Source organism: Orcinus orca, chromosome 4, assembly GCF_937001465.1.
Source record: "Orcinus orca chromosome 4, mOrcOrc1.1, whole genome shotgun sequence".
Lineage (NCBI taxonomy): Eukaryota > Metazoa > Chordata > Mammalia > Artiodactyla > Delphinidae > Orcinus > Orcinus orca.
This window is the reverse complement of record NC_064562.1, coordinates 34,020,387-34,041,335: the sequence shown is the minus strand read 5'-3', so window position 1 is coordinate 34,041,335 and position 20,949 is coordinate 34,020,387. Positions and strand designations below refer to the sequence as shown.

General features: G+C 41.5%; 1 protein-coding gene and 1 long non-coding RNA gene across 11 annotated transcripts in view; one reads left to right on the top strand and one right to left on the bottom strand.

Moving 5' to 3' along the window:
- The window catches only part of TRIM2 (tripartite motif containing 2), a 171,925-nt gene that overhangs the window by 35,037 nt on the left and 115,939 nt on the right, over positions 1-20,949 (bottom strand). For 9 of the 10 annotated variants that reach the window (XM_049709074.1, XM_049709075.1, XM_049709073.1 and 6 more), the window contains 4 exons: positions 16,041-16,278; positions 4,719-4,870; positions 3,138-3,318; positions 1,621-2,344 (listed from right to left, as the gene is read on the bottom strand). In XM_049709074.1, the coding sequence (XP_049565031.1) occupies positions 1,621-2,344; positions 3,138-3,318; positions 4,719-4,870; positions 16,041-16,278 (1,295 nt within the window). Of the gene's footprint in view, positions 1-1,620; positions 2,345-3,137; positions 3,319-4,718; positions 4,871-15,907; positions 16,279-20,949 lie in introns of those variants that run through there. The other variant, XM_033403526.2, reaches the window with a different exon arrangement.
- LOC125964231 (uncharacterized) lies at positions 2,344-20,078 on the top strand. Its single transcript, XR_007477010.1, has 4 exons — positions 2,344-2,789; positions 15,941-16,157; positions 17,369-18,738; positions 19,827-20,078. It is a non-coding gene; the product is annotated as an uncharacterized LOC125964231 (long non-coding RNA).

Here is a 20,949-nt window from a genome sequence, read left to right as displayed (position 1 = left end):
TAAATAATAAAGAGAAATGAATAATAATGGAGTAGCTTTTGCCCAAGAATGCTCCAAGGAGCCTTATTTTCCCAAGATGTTCCATGGAAAAAATTCTATGGTCAGACAAGTTTGGAAGTGCTGCCTGTTATCCCTCCACTGCCTTTGAGACTGCCAGTGTGGCAGTAAAAAAACAAACAAAAAACTGTGCACATCAACAGATTCTAAAGGTACTACAGTAAAAAAAAAAAAAAATCTGATTCCTTCACTTAAGCTAAGCTTTCCCCAATCTTTCTGAACCACAGAATTGTTTTTCTACATGTGTCAGTGAACATACCTCACAGCCTCCTTTTAGATATACCGCATTGTAGGACTGAAGAAGCAGAAAGAGAAGCAGGCTGGAGCCACTTTTGGATATGGTAGCTAACATGCAGACTTTTTTCTTAAGAATGATCAAATTGTGGGGACCTCCCTGGCGGTCCAGTGGTTAAGACTCCATGCTTCCACTGCAGGGGGCATGAGTTCGATCCCTGATCAGGGAACTAAGATCCCACATGCCGTGTGGGACAGCCAAAAAATAAATAAGTTTTAAAAAAGAATTATCAAATTGTTGGCTGTTTACGTTTAGTTTGCTTTCTATTGAGAAAATAAACAGCTTCAAAACATCTGACACAATAAATCTGACAAGGGAAGGGCTATTTGCATCCCCAAATCTCGTGGCTCATCCTAAACCTTCTTGCTTCCGTTCCGCCCCAACCCCATTCCATTCTCCAGGTTTCCACCCACCCCTTCCTCTTCGGGGCTGCTCTCCAGCTACAGGCAGGCGACTGGACATGACAATTTGCAATGCACCATGTCCCTCACCCCCCATCCTTACAATGAGGAAGCAGTGACAGGAAGGCATCAGACCCTCTGCCCACAGTTATAGCCCACGCTGGCAGATTCCAGAGACATGCGTGAACTTATGTGGTAGAAGTATCTCTCTGCCTTGGGGTTAGGCAGGAGTACTCTAGACATTCCCACAGGGGGGCGGAGGGGAAGGTTGCCAACAGTTCCTTTAAAATGTCCAGATTATGTACACAGTGCTATATTTAAAATAGCACAGGGAACTCTACTCAGTATTAGGTAACAACCTAAATGGGAAAAGAAATTGAAAAACAATATATACATGTATATGTATAACTTTGCTGTACACTTGAAACTAACACAATATTGTTAATCACCTATGCTCCAATATAAAATAAAAAGTAAAAAAAATAAAACCTGCTACCCAAAAAAAGTTCAGATTATGAGTGCTGTGATTTTTCTAATTCTCTTTTTGCTTATTTTCAGTTTCTAATTTTCCATAATGAATGTGCAGCACTTGTGTGTTAAGGAGGAGGAGGCAGAGGGGGGAAGAACGGGAGAGAGGCGGGGGTGGGGGGGAGGGAGAAGGAAGGAGGGAGGGATGAGGGAGGAGGAGGGGAAAATAAATCATAAAATCTCCGGAGAAGGAGACTGCATGAGCTCACCTAATAAAATACACGCATATCTCGTCAGCCTTAGTTGTGACCTGCAAAGCTGCAATTTGCAACACTTTCCCAGTCACCCCTTAACCAAAGCAAAGCTCAGAATTCAGGTGCAGCGTCGCCTCCCCCTTACCCACGCGGAAGATCAGATCGTCTTCGATGGGATTCTCTTTTCGTTTCCCGGTGCTGTACATGCTAGCGGGTCTCTTCACAGCCTTCTGCTTCACATGGCCGCTCCCCGGGGACTTTACGCGCCTCTTCACGCCCTCGGTGGTGGGGGACACGTCCGCCGACCGGATCACCTTCAGCTTAAACGGGCTGCCGCGGATGTGCTGGTCGTAGAGCCGCAGGGACAGGGTGAAGTCGCCTTCTTTCTGTACTGTGTACAGAAACTCGTACGTGCCGTTCTTGTTGTCCAGGATCTCCCCGTCCGCCACGCTGCCGTCGGGCGTGCTCAGCTCCGCCGTGATGTAGGCGTTGCCCGTTTTGCACAGCTCGCCGTCTTTGTCCTTGGTTGTTATGGTAACGGACATGGGCTGCCCGATAATGGTCTGCCGCAGCCCCTCGCCCGTGGCCACCGTCTCGGAGGCGACGGCGTTGGTGGTTAAAATCGTCCCGAGGTTGTGGATGGACTTCTTGAGCCCCTCGGTCTCCACGATGAAGTCCAGCTGGTCGTTTTCTCGCGGGTGCAGCGGAAAATCCTGGTCCGCCAGTTCGTTCAGCTTCTCGCTCATCTGCTTCTTCACAAGCAGCACCTCCGTCTCCGTGCCATGGTTGAGGGCCTGCGCCGTGAAGCTGCTGCAGCTCTTGATACTCTCCTGCCCCTCAAGCAGAGTATCCAGCTGCGACTGGAGGACCTGCGGGGAAACCAAGCCGGGTGAGCTCTTCCCGGGGCGCCCGGGCCCGCACCTGCCCGCGCTCTTGGCCCCCGGCAGGGGGTGTTCGGTTTAACCCAGGGAACCTCGTTCTCACGCTGAATCCTAAATCGCCTTTCCAGTACCTTCGCTTTCCCTTCCTCCTCGTCTGTCTCTCCCACACACATATTTATGGGGTCATAGGCGCAAGCAGAAACGTCACCGACAGCTTGGCAGCCAGATTGCTACGCCTGACATCTGAAATTTTATTCATTATTCAGTATCTTTGTCTAATGTCCAAAGCTTCCCTGTCACCACCTAAAGGAACAGAAACCAGACAAACGAAAACTCCACACCTGAATATCGGAAGCTTTCATCCCTGGTTTTGTGATGGGATGTGCAGAGTTAAACAAAGGCTGAAAGGGTTCACTCTGAAGTTGACTAACAGGTTGGTGTGGGTGAGAGAGCAATTAAGAGACGATTAGACATTATAATTAAGGAAGGAAAACAATCCAGTTTAACCCTAAATCCTGAAAGCATTACTTTATATTCAACTTTGCCTTGTGTCAAGTTATCAAGTGGTACTTAAGGCCACAGAATCATAGTTCTGCTGAAAACAGGAAGGAAGAAATAGCTGGATAAGCCACTAAATAAAAACTACTGTTTACTGAACAACAGTGACACTTAACCCATTTGAGTCCCCTTTACCGCTGGTAGAACACAGTAAGCTAGCGCCAGGGAGGCCCCCGATAGTGCACCTCTCACGGGATGTCTGTAGGAAAGGGTGGAGTCTTACTTTGTGTTTGAGACCATAGTTGACTTCCAGCTCCATAAGCAGCACGCTCTTGCGCACATTTAAAGTCTTCTGGAGTTCATCAAAGGTAGAATGGATGTCATCCACAATGCTGGCCTTTTGGTCGGTTAACTGATGGATGATTTCTGAGATGAACTGAAGAGCAGAATCTATTTCTGGGAGCCTGGAAGACAGTTATCAGAGGTCGTTATTATAATAAGATCCACACGGAAATAGTAAAGAAAAAAAAATCTATCCAAACACTATATTTTGTCAAGAAACATCTTCTGTGCCTTCATCATCTTTAAAAAGTAATAACTGAAGAAGAGAGTGAATAAGACATGACATAATTACTGCCTTTGAGAGAAGAGATTTTGAGGGTCCACATCTATTTCAATCTACCTCAATCATTTAATTTTAAAAATTGATGGTACAAAGCCTCGAAGCTCTCAGAACCCCATGGCTTTTTCTCACACTCTAAATCAGCTGTTCTCTACAATGGATAAACAACAAGGTCCTACTGTAGAGCACAGAGAACTATATTCAATATCCTGTGATAAACCACAATGGAAAGGAATTTTTTAAAAAAAGAATGTATATATATATATGTATAACTGAATCACTTCGCTGTACAGCACTAATTAACACAATATTGTAAATTAACTATACTTCAATAAAAATATAAGAAGAAAAAGAAAAAAATAAATCAGGCATTCTCTAACTTGACATATTGATATTTTGGGCCAGATAATTCTTTGTTGCAGGCGGCTGTCCTGTGAATTGTAGGATGTTTAACAGCATCCTTTCCTCTACCCCTCCCCCACACACAGCTGTGACACCAGATTGTCTCCAGGCATTGCCAAATGTCCCTTGGGGGGTATCATCACCCTTGGTTGAGGACCACTGGTCTAAATATATAGCTGTATCTTTTTACCCAATCACATGAAAAACTTATCCAAACTCAGAGTTTCCTGGGAATTTCTTGCAAGTTTCCAAGTTCTTTTAATTAGTATAGAATAGCCACACTTTTCTCACTTCAACTTTTGGTAAAGATATTTATTTTCATTTTGCTGTTTATTTCCTCTCTTTGGTCCTTCTCATGCACCACACAGCTACTCTGTTTCTTCATTTCCATGCCAAATAAAGAGCCTGGAAGCAGGGAAGGAGAAGGAAAATTGAGCACTTGCTGCTCAGGACCATTTTGCTCGGCTCAGATAGAGATGAGCCAGTCACAGTCGGCACAGTGGCTTCTAAGTGTGTCAAGAACAGTAGCTAAGAAAGGCTCTTCAGAGAGCCTGGTTTCAGGCACAAATTTCAGAGATCTCCTGAGAGTGTATTTTCCTCGAGTATATTTTGTTCATTTAATCATACTAAGGTACTAAAAGGAAAACCACCACTCATAACAAAAGGGGGCTGGAATTTTATCAAGGGGCAGGGGATGGCCCTCATCACTCACTAGTTTATGACTACAGCCCTATGATCAAGGGACAGTTGATTTAGGTGACATGAATCTTCCATCCCACTGGGACACGAGACCCTGAGGCCACAGGCGGCCCGTCAGGAGCCAGGCAGAGGTATGCACACCTTTTGTTGACAGCGTCCAGCTGGACCTGGAGTGAGGCCTTGTGCTGCTCCACCACGTCCTTGAGGGGGACTGTGGGGTGTTCCGCATGCTCCCCCTCCGTGCACTCCCGACACATGGCAGTCTCGCAGGACTGGCAGTAAAAGTCCATCACCTGCGGGTGACACAAGAGCAATTCCAGGTTTGGTGCCAGTGACTGAGTGCTGACCACGCACTAAGCCTTCACTTGCACTCTCTCAGTTAATTCTCACAGCCTCCCCAGGATGTGGGCAGTATTATATCCAGTTTCACAGGAGAAAAGGAAAGATAAACGTTTATGTTCCAGGTCTCGAACAGAGGTGGATCGGACTCCAAAGCTGTTGCTATGGCCACAAAACCAGCTTTTTTTGGCCACTCCCCTAAGACAGAATAGTATAGGGCTTTGGTACTCAAACTTTTTGGTCTCAGGACCCCTTTCCACTCTTTATACACGATTGAGGATTCCAAATGCTTTGTGTTTATATGAGTTATAGCTATAGCTATTTATTAGGTTAAAAATGGAAACTGAGAAACATTCAAAATATTGATTAATTTATCAAAAGCAAAAATAAATGTTAACATTAAAATATATGAAAAGTATATTTTGCAAAACAAAAATTTTGTGAGGAGAATGGCATTGCTTTTCATATTTGTAAATCTCTTCAGTGTCTGGCTTCATAGAAGACAGCTGGATTCTCATATCTGCTGCTGCATTCAATCTGTTTTGCTAGCACATATAGTAGAGTCTCTGGAAAATGCCACTGAATACTCTTGAGAGGTTGAGAGTGAAAAAGGTAAATAGGGCTTCTCTGGTGGCGCAGTCGTTGAGAGTCCGCCTGCCGACGCAGGGGACGTGGGTTCGTGCCCTGGTCCGGGAAGATCCCACATGCCGCGGAGCGGCTGGGCCCATGAGCCATGGCCACTGAGCCTGTGCGTCCAGAGCCTGTGCATCCGGAGCCTGTGCTCCACAACGGCAGAGGCCACAACAGTAAGAGGCCCGCACAAAAAAAAAAAAAAAAAAAAAAGATAAATAATGTTTTAGTATTATCATAAATATAGTTTTGACCTTGTGGGTCCCCTGAAAGGGTCTGGAGACCCATGAGAGTTCCTGGATTGCACCTTGAGAACGGCTACTCTTTGGATAAGAGATGAGCTGGATGCAACAGTTTGCATCCTGGCTCCACCACTTAACGTGACCTCACCGTGTCTCAATTTTCGCTTTGGCAAATGGAGACAGTCATGTAACGTACTAATCTACTTCATAGGGCTGCTATGAGGATTTGGTAGATTAATATGCACAGAGAACTCAGATGATGCCTGGCATTGGCACGTAGTAAGTTCTTAATAAGTAGTAGCAGTGATGATGGCGCTGATGATATCATTTGCTTACCTGAAAATAAAACCACCTTACCCTGACTGTGGTGAACTCTCGGTATCAATATAACATAAAGCCTGAAGGTTAGTTTCCTTGTGAAGGCATTCCCCTTATTCTCTCATCTGGAAATAACTTCTTCCAATATTGAATTCCCAAAGCACTTGGGGCGGGGGGAATCTTTTTCTTGAAGTATAACACACATACAGAAAATGGCATAAATCCTAACACAGATTGATGGATTTTCATAAAGTGAATGCACCCACTAAAGCAATTTTATTCACACCCCTTTTATGAAATATTTATAAGATTTTAAGTTACTGAGCACTGAAACTCTCTCACCCAGAGCCTAGATAATTCCCTGCACATAGTACATCTATAATAACATTGCTGAATGTGTGAACTCTATGCTGTTTATAAGAGAATCACATTAGGTTGAAAGTAAAAAGATGGAAAAAGATATTCCATGCACAGAGTAACCAAAAGAGAGCTGGAGTAGCTATTCTAATATTAGACAAAACAGGCTTTAAGACAAAAGTTGTTATAACAGACAGACAAGGACATTATCAACTATACTTCAATTAAAAAAAGGACATTATATAATAATAAAATGGTAAAGCCATCATTTATTAATACATATGCAACCAACAACAGAGTCCCACTATATATGAAGCAAAAACTGACAGAACTGAAGGGAGAAATGGAGAGTTCAATAATAATAGTTGGAGATTTCAATATTCCACTTTCAATAATGATATAACGATTAGACAGAAGATCAGTAAAGAAATAGAGAACTTGAACAACATTATAAACCAACCAGGCCTAACACACACATGTGGAACACTCTGTTCAATAACAGAAGACACATTTTTGTCAAGTACACACGCAACATCTTCCAGAAAAAACCATACATTAGGTCACAAAAGTCTCAATAAATTTAAAAAGACTGAAGTCATATAAAGTATCTTCTCTGGCTACAGTAGAATGAAATTAGAAATCAATAACATAAGGAAATCTGGAAAATTAACAAATATGTGGAAATTAAATAACACAAACATAATGAGTCAAAGAAGAAATTACAAGGGAAAGTACAAAATATTTTGTTTTGTTTTGTTTTGTTTTTGCGTTACGTGGGCCTCTCACTGTTGTGGCCTCTCCCGCTGCGGAGCACAGGCTCCGGATGCAAGGCTCCGGACACACAGGCTCAGCGGCCATGGCTCACGGGCCCAGCCACTCTGTGGCATGTGGGATCTTCCCAGACCGGGGCACGAACCCGTGTCCCCTGCATCGGCAGGCAGACTCTCAACCACTGCACCACCAGGGAATCCCCAAAATATTTTGAGATGAATAGAAACACAACATATCAAAACTTATGACAGTGCTCAGAGCAAAATTTATAGCTGTAAATGTCTACATTAAAAAGAAGATCTCAAATCAATAACCTAGGCTTCCACCTTAGAGAACTAGAAAAAGAGGAACAAATTAAACCCAAAGCAAGCGGAAGAAAGGAAATAAAGATTAGTGTGGAGATCAATAAAATGGAGAATAGAAAAACAATAGAGAGAATCAATGAGCCAAAAGTTGGTTCTTTGTAAGAATCAACAAAATTGACAAACAGAATACTATGGACTGTTGTATGTCAATAAATCAAATAACCTAGATAAAATGGATAAATTCCTAGAAACACACAAACTACCAAAACTAACTCAGAGAAGAAGTAGAACATATGAATAGACCTACAATAAGTAAAGAGATCAATCAATATTCAAAATACCTCCAACAAAGAAAAGTCCAGGGCGAGATGGCTTCACTGGTGAATTCTACCAAGCATTTCAAGAAGAATTAACACCAATCCCCAAACTCTTCAAAATTAGAAGAGAAGGGAACATTTCCTAATTCATTAGGCCAGTAATATACTGACACCAAAGTCAAAGACATCACACAAGAAAAGAAAATTAAAGACTATTATTAGTCTTTATTAGTCTATTAGTCTAGACTATTCATTAGTCCCTATGAATATAGGTGCAAAAATCCTTAACAAAATACTAGTAAACTGAACCCAGCTGCATATTAAAAAGATTAAACACCATGACCACGTGGGATTTATTCCAGGAATGCAAGGGTAGTCCACATACAATAATCAATATATGTAATACACCACGCTAATAAGATGAAGGGGAAGAATCCCACATGATCAGATCAGTAAATACAGAAATAGGATTTGACAATACCCAACACCCTTTCATGATAAAAAACAAAACAAAAAACACATCAAATTAGAAGTAGAAGGAAAATTCCTCAACTTGAAAAACGGCATCTGCAAAAACCCCACAGCTTATTTAATGGTGACTCCCTCCTAAGATCAGGAATATGACAAGGATGTCCACTTTTGCCACTTCTATTCAACAATGTTCTGGAAGTTTTAGCCAGAGCATATAGGCAAGAAAAATAAAATGCATCCAAACTGGAAAAGAAGAAGTAAGAATTTCTCTATTCAGAGATGACTTATATATGGAAAATCCCAAAGAATGTACACATGTGCACGTGCACACACACACACACTATCAGAACTAACAAACGAATTCAGCAAAGCTTTAGGATACAATATCAACAAACAAAAATCAGTTGTATTTCTATACACTAGCAGTGAACAATCCAAAAATGAAATTAAGAAAATTCCATTTATAATAGCATCCAAAAGAATATAAAATACTTAAAGAATAAATTTAACAGAGAAGGTACAAGACTCGTACACTGAAAGCTACAAAATATTGTTGAAAGAAATTAAAGAATACCTAAATAATGGAAATACATGGAAAGATATCCCATGCTCATGAACTGGAAGACTTAATATTATTAAGAGGGCAATATTCCCAAACTGATCTACAGATTCAATGAAATATCTATCAAAACTCCAACTTCTTTTTTCACAGAAGTGAACAAGCTGTTCCTAAAATTTATATAAAATTACACTGGTACCCTGAATAGCCAAAACAACTTTCAAAAGAAGAACAAAATTGGAAGCCTCACACTTCCCTATTTCAAAACTTACTACCAAGCTAGAGTAATAAAAATTGTGCGTTACCAGCATAAGGATAGGCATATAGACAATAGAATAGAATTGAGAGTCCAGAAATAAAACCATACATTTATGGTCAACTGATTCTTGAAAAGTGTGCCAGGACCACTCAATGGGGGAAAAGAGTCTTTTCCACAAGGGACGTCAAGACCACTGGATATCTATGTGTAAAAGAATGAAGTTGAAACCTTACCTCACTCCATATACAAAAATTAACTGAAAATAGATTAACAACCTAAATGTAAGAGCTAAAACTATAAAAATCCTAGAAAAAAACAAGGGGTTAAATTTTCATGACTTTGGACTTGGCAATAGATTCCTAGATATGATGCCAAAAACACAAGCAAAAAAAGAAAAAGTAGATAAATTGGACTTCATCAAATTAAAAACTTGTCTATCAAAGGGCAGTACCAGGAAAGTAAAAAGAATGGGAAAAATATTTCCTAGTTATATATCCGACAACGATGTAGTATCCAGAACATACAAAGAACCCCTGCAACTCAAGAACCCAATTCAAAAATTGTCAAAGGAATTAAATAGACATTTCTTCAAAAAGGGTAAACAAATGGCCAATTTTCACAGGAAAATACTCTAACATCATTAGTCACTAGGAAAATGCAAATCAAAACCGCAGTGAGACACCACTTCACACCAGCTTGGAGGGCTAGACTCAAAAAATCAGATAACAAGTGTTGGAGAGAATGTGGAAAAATCAGAACTCTCATACTTTGCTGGTGGGAATGTAAAATGGTGTAATTCTACGAAAACAGTTGGCGGTTCCTCAAAGGTTAAACATTACCATATGACCCAGCAATTCCACTCTCCTAGGTATCTACCCAAGAGAACTGAAAACGTATGTCCACACAAAAACTGTACATGAATGTTCATAGCAGCATTATTTATAATAGCCCAAAAGTGGAAACAACCCAAATATCCATCAACTCATGAATGGATAAACAAATTATGGTATAATATTTAGCCATACAAGAGGAATGAAGTTCTGATATACACTGCAATATAGATGAACCTTGAAAATATTATGCTAAGCGATAGAAGCCAGACTCAAAAGCCCACATATTGTAGAATTCCATTTATATCAAATGTCCACAATGGACAAATCCTTAGAAACAGAAAGCAGGCTGGTGGGTGCCAGGGGTTGGGGTGTCGGGGAGGGGATGAGGAATGGCTGCTTAACAGGTATGGAGTTTCTTTGGGGGATAATGAAAAACTTCTGGAATTAGGTAGTGGTGATGTTTGGACAACCTTTTAAATATGCTAAAAGCCATTGAATTGTACACTTTAAAGGGGTTAAAATGTTGAGTTTTACGTCAAGTGATTTTAACCTCCATTTTAAGAAACTGATTGCATCTTTGAAGAGATAGCAACAGACCTGGGTAGTTGTCCCTGGTTCTGTATCTTGCATGTTTCTTGGGAAGTAAAGGCCCTGAAATCATTTTGAAGCGTCTACAACTAGTCATTGTCTAATGCTTGTGCTCAGGTTCTGACAGCTTTGACTCAAGCTGAGACTTCATTGTGGGAGGTGAGCAACTCAGTTGAACTCATCCATCTTGGGTGAGAGGACACTGGTGCTCCCAAGGGTGGGTGGGCCAGAGCCCAGGATGAGCTTGTTGTTGTTGACAGGTAGTCACCATTTGTGTTCATTAGAAGAGGAGATGGCAGGACCATATGCATAATAACGTGCTGAAAAGGATGGTCAGGGCCTTGTAGCCACCACCACCACCACCCACCCACCCCCGGCCAGGATTCTGGAAGTGGGGGCTGATTAGTGGCAGGGCATTCTTAATGAGGATCTCTCCTTTGCACCTCTTAACATGCTTGTTAGAAAGGCACCTAAGCCAGCAACAACAGGGCTTAAGGATCATTTGTGTTCTGGGACTTTGAGGCATGTCTGCTTTAAGTGCAAAGAACCTCTTAAACCACTAACCATTATTCCCATTTTACTTTGTATTTGAACAATGCAGCCATGGCAGTTTAATTAGAAGACAGATAGTGTCACAGCACTTAAAGTAAATGACAGGCGTTCATCCACATGTGCTAATCAGCACCAGGCAGTTTATGAGGGCAACATCCTGCTTCATTGTTAATTACCCGATTTTATTGAATCATTTGAATTGTTTTTAAAGATTTACCCATGGCAATTAACCGCAGCCATTTATCTGTAATATTGCATGCATTTGACTTGAATATGCAGTGAGGACCCCTGTTTCAGAGCATCAGCAGAGAACTCCTACAATCTATGGTGGAACAATAGAATGATTCAAGACACGCGGTAAATTTCCCAAGGCCTCTTGCTAGTTTATACGTTTTATGATTCCAAAGACTCATAATGACCCAGCATAGAAAAGGTGCTCAAAACACACTTTAAATAGCTTCATTCACCTCCAGGAGGATCCAATTCTTTAGAGTTAATTTTTAATGTGATTTGATGTGATATGTTTGGTAGAGAAACAGGGAACGTTTCAACCTAAAGGCTTCTTTACCTTTGCTGGAATTAGCATCTCTGTGACTGTTTCTCCTTAGCAGCCTATGGCATCCAAGGGTCTCTATTCCTCAGGCATTCTCAGGAAAAACATCTTTAGGAATCCTTTGTGAAGCTTAACATTTATTTTCTCCTATGATTATTAACTGTTTATAGATCTCCTGTGAATTTTTCAAGTTCTAGGCTCATTTTCTTTTGTGATATTCAGTATTTTTCTTAGTAAGTAAGTGCTCTTACACGGTAAAAGTTTGCTGGGGTATTTTATTTTATTTACTTATTTTTTTAAAAAAATATTTATTTATTTTGGCCGCGCCGTGTCTTCCTTGAAGCACGCGGGATCTTCTTTGCGGAATGCGGACTCCTAGTTTCGGTATTCACGGGGGATCTAGTTTGCCGATCAGGGATCGAACCCGGGTCCCCTACATTGGGAGAGCGAAGTCCCACCCACTGGACCACCGAGGAAGTCCCTGCTCAGGTATTTTAAATAAGAATTTTACAGCTACTTTCATAAACTGAATGATTCATAGTTTTCTTCTTGTTCTGTCTTCACTAGATTTTGGTGTCAGAGTTAATGAGTATATCATAGGTGAATTTGGTAGCTTCCTATCTTTTCTTATGATCCAGCAGTATAAATACTATGAATCATATCTGTTTTATACAGGTTTGAAGGCATTCAGTTTTAAATGAACTTTCACCAGTTTTCTTCAAGATTATAGGTCTATTTGGGTTTTCTTGATCATTTGTAGTTTCCTAGATAATCATCCACTTCATTCAAACTTTCACTATATTAGCCTTTAGCACAGAGAATTGATCTACTAATTTTAAAATCTTTTTATCTATACAGATATCTCTTTATTCGTCCCAATTTGATTTATTTATATTTACCCTTTGGTGCTTTATCAGATGTCAGATTATTTCATTAACTAAAAAAAATTCAGCTCTTGGATTTATTCATCAACACAATTGTTTCATTACTTTCACACTCTCCAAGGTTATCTTTACTATTTTCTTTTTTTCGTGTGCCATATATTTATTTTAATGTTCTTTTCCTAACTTCTTGAAATGAACTCTTTTTAAATAAAATACTTAAACATATGAAATTTCCTGAGTATAGATAATGACTTTATCTTATACATTTAATAGATAAAGCTTACACTTTCAACATTTTGTAAATAGTCCAATTTTGCTATTTTTTCTTTGATTAAACAATTATAAACTTTTAAAAAAGATTTGGGGTTTCCTCTGTAACATATGTTACTAGTGTAATTTTATTGCATTGTGGTGCAGGAACTTGGTCTACACAATGGAAAAATACAGTGATTTTTTAAAAATTACCTATTATATGATCAATTTGAATGGCTCAAATTCTCACAATCTTAATAGCTTAGTTGACCAGATTTTAGTATATGCCTTTTTATTAGTGGGAGGCAGATTCTCAAGTGAAAGAATACTCTTTTCTCTGAAATTCATCCTTCCTTCTCCAAGTCCATTGATGCTTTTCTTGTTCTACCCCTTATCATCTCGCATTTGGACAACTCAATACTAAACTCAATTGGTGGTGCAGCCTCCAGTCTCTGCTGCGCTATTTCTCCACAATGCCATTAACATACCCATCTCCTGTTTAAAAGGTTTTAATGCTTCTCCACTGCTTATGGAATTTAGGTCAAACCTTTCCTCGATGACATTCTTAGCTCGTCACAATTTCTCCCCTCTATCTTTCTAGACTCATCCTGTATTCTCCAGCCCACCTATGCTCCCATCACCACTGGGGCATCTCCATGCTCTAGCTGTGCTGAGCTGCAAGCTCATTCCTGAATTCCACGACACTCTTGCCTTTACTTATTGATGTAATCTTTTCAGTTGCCATTATTTCTCATTCCACACGATTGTCCTTTACACCCCAAATTTGGACCAGTGTCTATAGTAGATCTCCTAAAGTTTCTAAAACTTTACTCCCCTATCAAGTCAGATGTCCAGAGAGCCCTACCTGGACTACTCTTGAAGGGGACTCAGGTACCTGATGGAAATGTCTTCCCAGACTAGTATTTAGAATGTGAGCCCCAGAAGGAGACAGCCTTAGCATTCATTAAGAGCCAGTGTGAGAAGCGGTCGTAAGAGGGCACGCTTTAAAGTTCCTTTTGCAAAACTTACATGGTAACTCTCCCTTGGAGTACAGTGTGCAGAAAATCTACAGTTATCAATAGCCTGGTGTGCTTTCGATTAAATAATTAAGGATATGTAATCCACGATGTCTCTCTTGTTTTGGCTAGTAAATCGCTCAGGATGCTATTTCCTCCTGGTCTAGCTTTCATGATGTGTCAACTAGCTGTGTTACTTAAACTGTTCAAGTCTCAGTTTCTTTATCTATAAAATGAAGGTAACCAGTACCAATTTACACAGAGTGGTGTGTGAGAAGCCTAGCACGGTGTCTGGCCATTTGTTTAAAAATATGTACTACTGACTTCTGAGAGACTGAATATAAAAATGCACACGGACCATACAAAAATAAAACTCTGACCCACAACTTGCCCAAGAAACCAACCCCCTTATCCACAATGAAACAAACCAGGAAGCCAGCCTGCTATAAGTCAGGCTGCAATCTCTGTTAACAATCCAAAAAGCTAAACAATAACTTCTGTACCAATTGACCCCAAATGGCTAGGACTTGATAATTAACAGCTTCTATAATTTTTGTCCCTCTTCCGACTTAGGACCAAGCAGAGAAAGCCAAATCTGCACCCCTAAGCAGTCACGTAGGATGTCCCCCTTCTAATTAGTTGGCCCCCAGCTTCCCCATGCCAACCACTCCCAATCAGGGCACAGCTGAAGCCTCCCCTTTTTTCCACTACAGAGCTTTCCCAGCTCCTCTGCCTGACTTTGAGTCTCTGACAAAACACAAGTGATGGTCTGACTCCTTGTTACAGCAAGTGCTGAGTAAATAGCCTTTGCTATTCCTCATTTGGTTGGTCTCTGTTTATATGTACACTTCCATGTGTAAGATGCTGTGCCGAGTGCTGGGGTATAATGATGAACATGGTCCCTCCCTCTTGGAGCTCACTTTCTACAAGGAAAGCCAGCAGATACACAGCTGGAGGCAGGCAGAACACGGCAAATGTCATGAAGGGAATGAAGACATGGTATGATGGTGGGAAACCGGGTGTCAGAGGCGTTCTGCCCTAGAGAGTGAGCTAGAGAGGACTGCCTGGTATAGAAATTTGAGCTGAGACATGGAGGATGAGAATGAGCTGGCCACATAAATAGGGAACGAAGAGCGTTCCAGGCATGAGGAACAGACAGCAGCCAGGGCCCAAGGTGGGAAACCACTTGGCAAGTTCGAGGAGGCCAGTGAGGCTGCAGCACAGTGGGTCTACGAGAGGTAGACCAACAGTTATTAGTTACGGCTAATAATTATTGCTTTGCCCTAGGAACCTCATGTTACTTCAGTGGTTTGATTATAGCAGTTTCAAACACTTTTGAAGTGGCCACTACATAAAGAAAAAATGAAATAAGCCATTAATTAGAAATCATGTTAATAGCTAATATTTATAGAGAGCTTACGGTATGCTTTCTATGACTAAAATATTTAATTCTCCAAATAATCCTGTAGGGGAGACTGTTATTACTTTCTTTCTGCAGATGAGGAAGCGAGACAGAGAATGTAGTACATTTCCCAAAGCTGACACAGGAAATGAGTTTGAGGAGCAGGATTTGAATCAGGCAGTCTGACTCCAAAGCTGGCAGTGAGCTGCTATGCAATGCTGCCTCTTCAGGCTACACAGCTGCCGTGAATCCATCGTTTGATGGTACACACCGGTCCTCCAGAGTGTATGATGGTTACTGTGTTTGCTGGCAGCAGGAAGTATGTTTGGGATCTACAGGCTATATAATCTCTGATCAGGGATTCACATAACTTCAGAGTATTTATGATTAAGGAATAGGGTCTAATGGAGCATGAGGAAAATTTCCCTCACAAGAAAAATAAAACACTGTAAATAACATTTTAATAATCATTCTCACTTTGCAGAACTTATCTACTATTAAATCTTTCTCCATAATTTATTACACAGATGTTTGTGGGTCAAAGTATGCCCAGCTTACAAACAGTTGTCGGTTTGCTCTCCTGGGGAAACCAATTTGTGCTAAGTCGGCACAATGAAGACTGATCTTATTATTTAAATAAATTGGGTCAGAGAAAGGAAGCAGGCAAAATAGTCTGAGGACAGGTAAAAAGTGTTTTCAATCACTCATTTTCCAGGTGGAGTTCTGTTTCAGTGTATATACCCTCTGATTGACCAAAGCCTCCCCAAATCAAGCAGCCCCTCGGCCCAGGCAGTGCCTGCCATCCGCTCACTTACATTCCCATCGTGGTTTGGGCAAGAGAGAGGCTTCCCCGCAGCCACAGCGGTGACTGTCTCCAGGATGGAGGACTCCTCAGCATTGCTGCCTGGAGTTCGCTGCAGCACGTCCATCAGGTTTGTGATGAAGAAGTTGTTCTGGAGCGCGGCCACCCCCTTCTCGGGCAGGATGGAGGTCTGGCGGCACACGGGGCAGGAGAGGGTTAGACTGTGGGCGGGAATGTAGTTCTGCAGGCACCTGTCGCAGAAACAGAAGCGGGGCGGTCAGCACAGTGGGGCTCCTGCAGGGGCTACCAGACAGGGTCTCGGTGACTACAGGGCTACTTTGCATAACTTCCGTTGTGGTCTCCTTCACTAGGAAAAGATTAGTTCTGAAGTCAATAGGTCACCTCACATTGCACCAGTCAACTGATCAGATAATCTCATTGACTTTGGTACTGTTTCCTCGAGCTTTGCCACACAGGCAAAGTGTGGTCCACAGGTGCGCATCACTGGCCTCAACGGGGAGCTTGGAAGAAACGCAGACTTGCAGGACCCACTCCAGGCCTGATGAATCAGATTCCCAGGCGATGTGTATGCACATTTAAGATTGAGAAGCACTGATACCTAGTATGGCGTTCACGAATTTGTGGACTTTTACACAAATTGGAAGAAACATGTCACAATTTTTCTGTTAGCGCTGAAACTCTTTTTACATACAAAATCATAAGCAGATTTCAGATGTTAAAAACACATCGAAGTGGAAATGTTTGTTTGAAACAGGGACGGGACACCCAGAGTCCCACCAACACCATCTCTTCTTAAGAGCCTCTCCTTAAGAGCCATCAACTTAATTCGTTTAATTAGCGAAATGTCTGGCTAATACAGTTGACCCTTGCACAACGCGCGAGTTAGGGGCGCCGACCCTTGGTGCAGTGGAAAATCCGAAGATCCCCGTGTAACTCAGAGCCAGCCCTCCAATTACCCAGTTCCTCCACATCCGGGGTTCTACACCTGCAGATTCAACCAACCGCAGATCTTGTCATCCTGTAATACTGACTACTGAAAAGAATCCGCATATGAGTAAACCCATGCAGTTCAAACCTATGTTGTTCGGGGGTCAACTTTACTTCCAGTAATCCTGTGATCACTTTTAAATGTATGAGGAAAGACAGGCAGAGAGAGGGTAAGTTACTTGCCCAAGGGACTTAGGCCGTCAGAGACAGAGTGGTTGCTCAAACGCAGGCAATTTGGCACCAGAATCTAAGCTCGACATCACTACAACGTTTCCCAGTTTCTCCAACAAATTTGAAAACCTCTGATTTCGCCCCATTTCTCTTATTTTGCAGATGGGGAAACTGACATCAAGGAGGTTAAATGACCTTCCCTATGTCACACAGTTGATAGCACTGAATCAATACCAGAGATGAAACAGCTTTTGCTAAGGTCACTCACTAGCAACATCTAAATCTAATACACATTTTTTGATTCTGTCATTCATCAAGCTTGAGCACTGCCTCCCCACCCCTCCTTTTTATGAAACTTTATCTTTCCTTGGTTTCCGATACCACACTCACCTCGTTCTCCTTCTGCCTGCTCTCTTTTCTACTGAGTCAATATAGTTTGGAGTTAATCAAGGCTTATCGTAAGCCCTCTTCTTTCCCTGGGGTATTATATTATAATGCACGATAAGCATAACACTCTCATATTTATGTTTCTTCCCATGGATGCCTCCTCTGAGCCCCATAACTGTACACCAACTGCTCTCTTGACATCTCCTCTTAGAGGTCTCACAGGTCCTAAAACTCAACATGTTCAAAACCAAACCCACGATATTCCCACACGCTGTGTCCACCCATCAGTGAACTGCACCTCCATCCCTTCATCTAAGCAAACCAGAAGTATGAGTCATTCTAAAAACAGTAATTCCCATACTGGTCTTCACTGTCCACATGCAACCCTTCACCAAAGCCTGGAAATTCCTCAGTATGGTTCCAGCCTCCCCAGGTCTCTTCATCTGTATGAAGACACCCTTGCTTAGATGTCTGCGGTCGCCCTGCCCCTGGTATAATGCCATCCACCTTGTACCCCCCTCACCCTTCTCCATACTGCAACCAGAGTGACCTTTCCCAAATGCAAAGCCGACCACTTAAATCTCCTCCCCCTCACATCTAAGATGAAACCCTTCCATGGCTTCCACTGTTCTTACAATGAAGACAAGAATCCATGTGTGGTAATACGGATTACCACCTATATGATCTGGACCTATTTATTTTCTGTCTTTTCCCCTCATCTGCTGCACATTTGGGCCTATCTAAGTTCTTCCAAAGTGTTATATTCCCTTTCACTCTACACCTTTGCACATACCTGAAATTCTTTTCTTCTGCTCACTCCCCTTTGCTAAATTAATTTTTCCTCCTCCTTGGGATTTCTGCCTATTCATCACTTCTGCAGGGAAGCCTTCCCCGATTAGAGCAAATTCCCCTATTACATGGTTGCCTGTGTACTTCTGGTATATGGCCCTTGTCACTGGTTTAATCTCATTAATCTGAGTGAATAGGTGTTTAATAACTGGCTCCTGCACTTGGCTGGAAGCTTCATAAGGCCAGGGACTGTGTCTGTGTCCTCCAAGCCCCACTGATGGCATTTTAGAACAAATGAGAGTAAGAGAGCGGCTGTCCACTGAGCAGCCGGTGTTTGTGCCCAGCAGGAGATGGAGGTAAGGGGTCCTGGGTCTCTCTCCATGACAAGCTGTGAAGTTTTGTCTCCACATAAACCAAATTTTCCCATCTTAGGGAAAGTTGCCAGCACCTTCCAAAGGAAATCAGTTCAATGTGCACGATGCTAAAACAATTTCAACACATAGCATTCCCTAGGGACTGGCCATGGTGGGATCCGGAAAATCTCCAGCAGTAGCTACTGGATGGGGAGTGGAAGTGGCGTGGGCTAGACCTAATTGAGAGGGCAGGAGGCCAACCCCAGGCAGCCCGGAAGGGCTGCTTCTCACCTGCAAGAGCAAGGAAACGGGAGCCAAAAACAGCCTGACGAGACACTGAACATTGGGGAATGGGGCCGCCCTGCTAAGCTCAAGCTTAGCTCTCAGCATCATGTTTAAAGAGTGCCCAGCTATGTCGACTGCTTCCTCTCAAGTAATGCCCTTACCATGTGAGCCCAGGGACCCATGGACAGTTAAAGCTGGTGGTCATGCTTTAGCTACATCCATTGAGTGAGGGGGAAAAAAATCACTCTCCATTTCGCCATTTTGGAATATGAATTTTAAAGTACTTAAGCCAAGGTATAAAATTATGAATAAAGTACAAAGTATCAGTGCCCTATATACCACCACTTAAAACAAACAAAAAACTGTGCACACACACACACAGCCCCACAACAACCCAAAACAAAGAAAGCAAAACAAACAAGACACCACAACCACCAGTAACAAATCCACCTTCTCCATCCATCCATCACCACCAAAGATGTAGTTATTCTGTTGCAGTTGAGACCTTCCAAGGTAAATCAACTCAAAGAACGTTCAATGAGATAACAAATGTACCTTAAACTGGTTGGTAAATATAATTACCATTGATTTGAAGTCATCGGAAATACCAATTTCCTGTTCTATGATAGGAGGTAAAAAGTTTTAACTATGTATTAATAAATGAAAATGTACTTAATAAACTGCTATAAAACATAATTAACATATTTGTCTTTAAGAAAAATATGTAAACTTACTAGGGAAATACTAAAATTAGACCACAGATAAACTAATTACCAACAACATTTTTTTTTTTTTTTTTTTTGCAGTACGCGGGCCTCTCACTCTTGTGGCCTCTCCCGTTGCAGAGCACAGGCTCCGGACGCGCAGGCTCAGCGGCCATGGCTCACGGGCCCAGCCGCTCCGCAGCATGTGGGATCTTCCCGGACCGGGGCACGAACGCGTGTCCCCTGCATCAGCAGGCGGACTCTCAACCACTGCGCCACCAGGGAAGTCCCCAATAACATTTTTTAATGCTTAATTGCTGATGGGGTAAGTTGAACGAGAAGGTAAAAATATGTTTTGAAAACTGATTAATGTAAAAAACTATTCAAGAAATTTTTTAAAAAGAAGTGTTTTCAAAAATAAATAAATTAAAAATAATAATAATAAAAATAATTTTAGTTTACAAAAAAAAAAAGAAGTGTGTTTTCATATGTAGCAAACTGTATATTCAGGTAATTTATAATCACTTAATGTATATAGTTTTTTTTCTTTATCCGAAACATCATAATGTTCAAATACACCATTAGTGTGTGTCTTCTGAAATACCTGTGGAAGAAAGCCCCCTCTTTTCAACTAAGCCCTCATATATGTAGGTATTTTACCTGATTTGTTATATGGGAGAAAATGATAGGGTTTTTTTTTTACGATTTTTTTGATGTGGACCATTTTTTAAAGTCTTTATTGAATTTGTTACAATATTGCTTCTGTTTTATGTTTGGTTTTTTGGCCACAAGGCATGTGGGATCTTAGCTCCCCAACCAGGGATCGAACCGGCACCCCCTGCATTGGAAGACCAAGTCTTAACCAATGGACAGCCAGGAAAGTCCTGAAAATGATAGCTTTTTAATTGGCCATCACCAAAGCTCCACCATGAGGGATCTATGGTTGGCAAAAACTGTTTCACAAAGAACAATGGGAAAATTTTAAAAGTTTTTGAATCTTAAAATATTTAATGTTCCATCTCCTGTGGAAATAAATCAGTAGCTATTGGATTGCTTTCTCCCGCTTATAATAGTTCTTTGAAATAAAGTACATTCTTGGCAACTCATGATTGCGTTTCTAGATGTCTATCAGAAGGACAAAAGATTTATTGTCTCCCATAGGTAACTGTAGAATTCTGGAAAGAACCCCTTGGCAGGTTGTAGGAGGTCAGTCTGTGAAACCCCC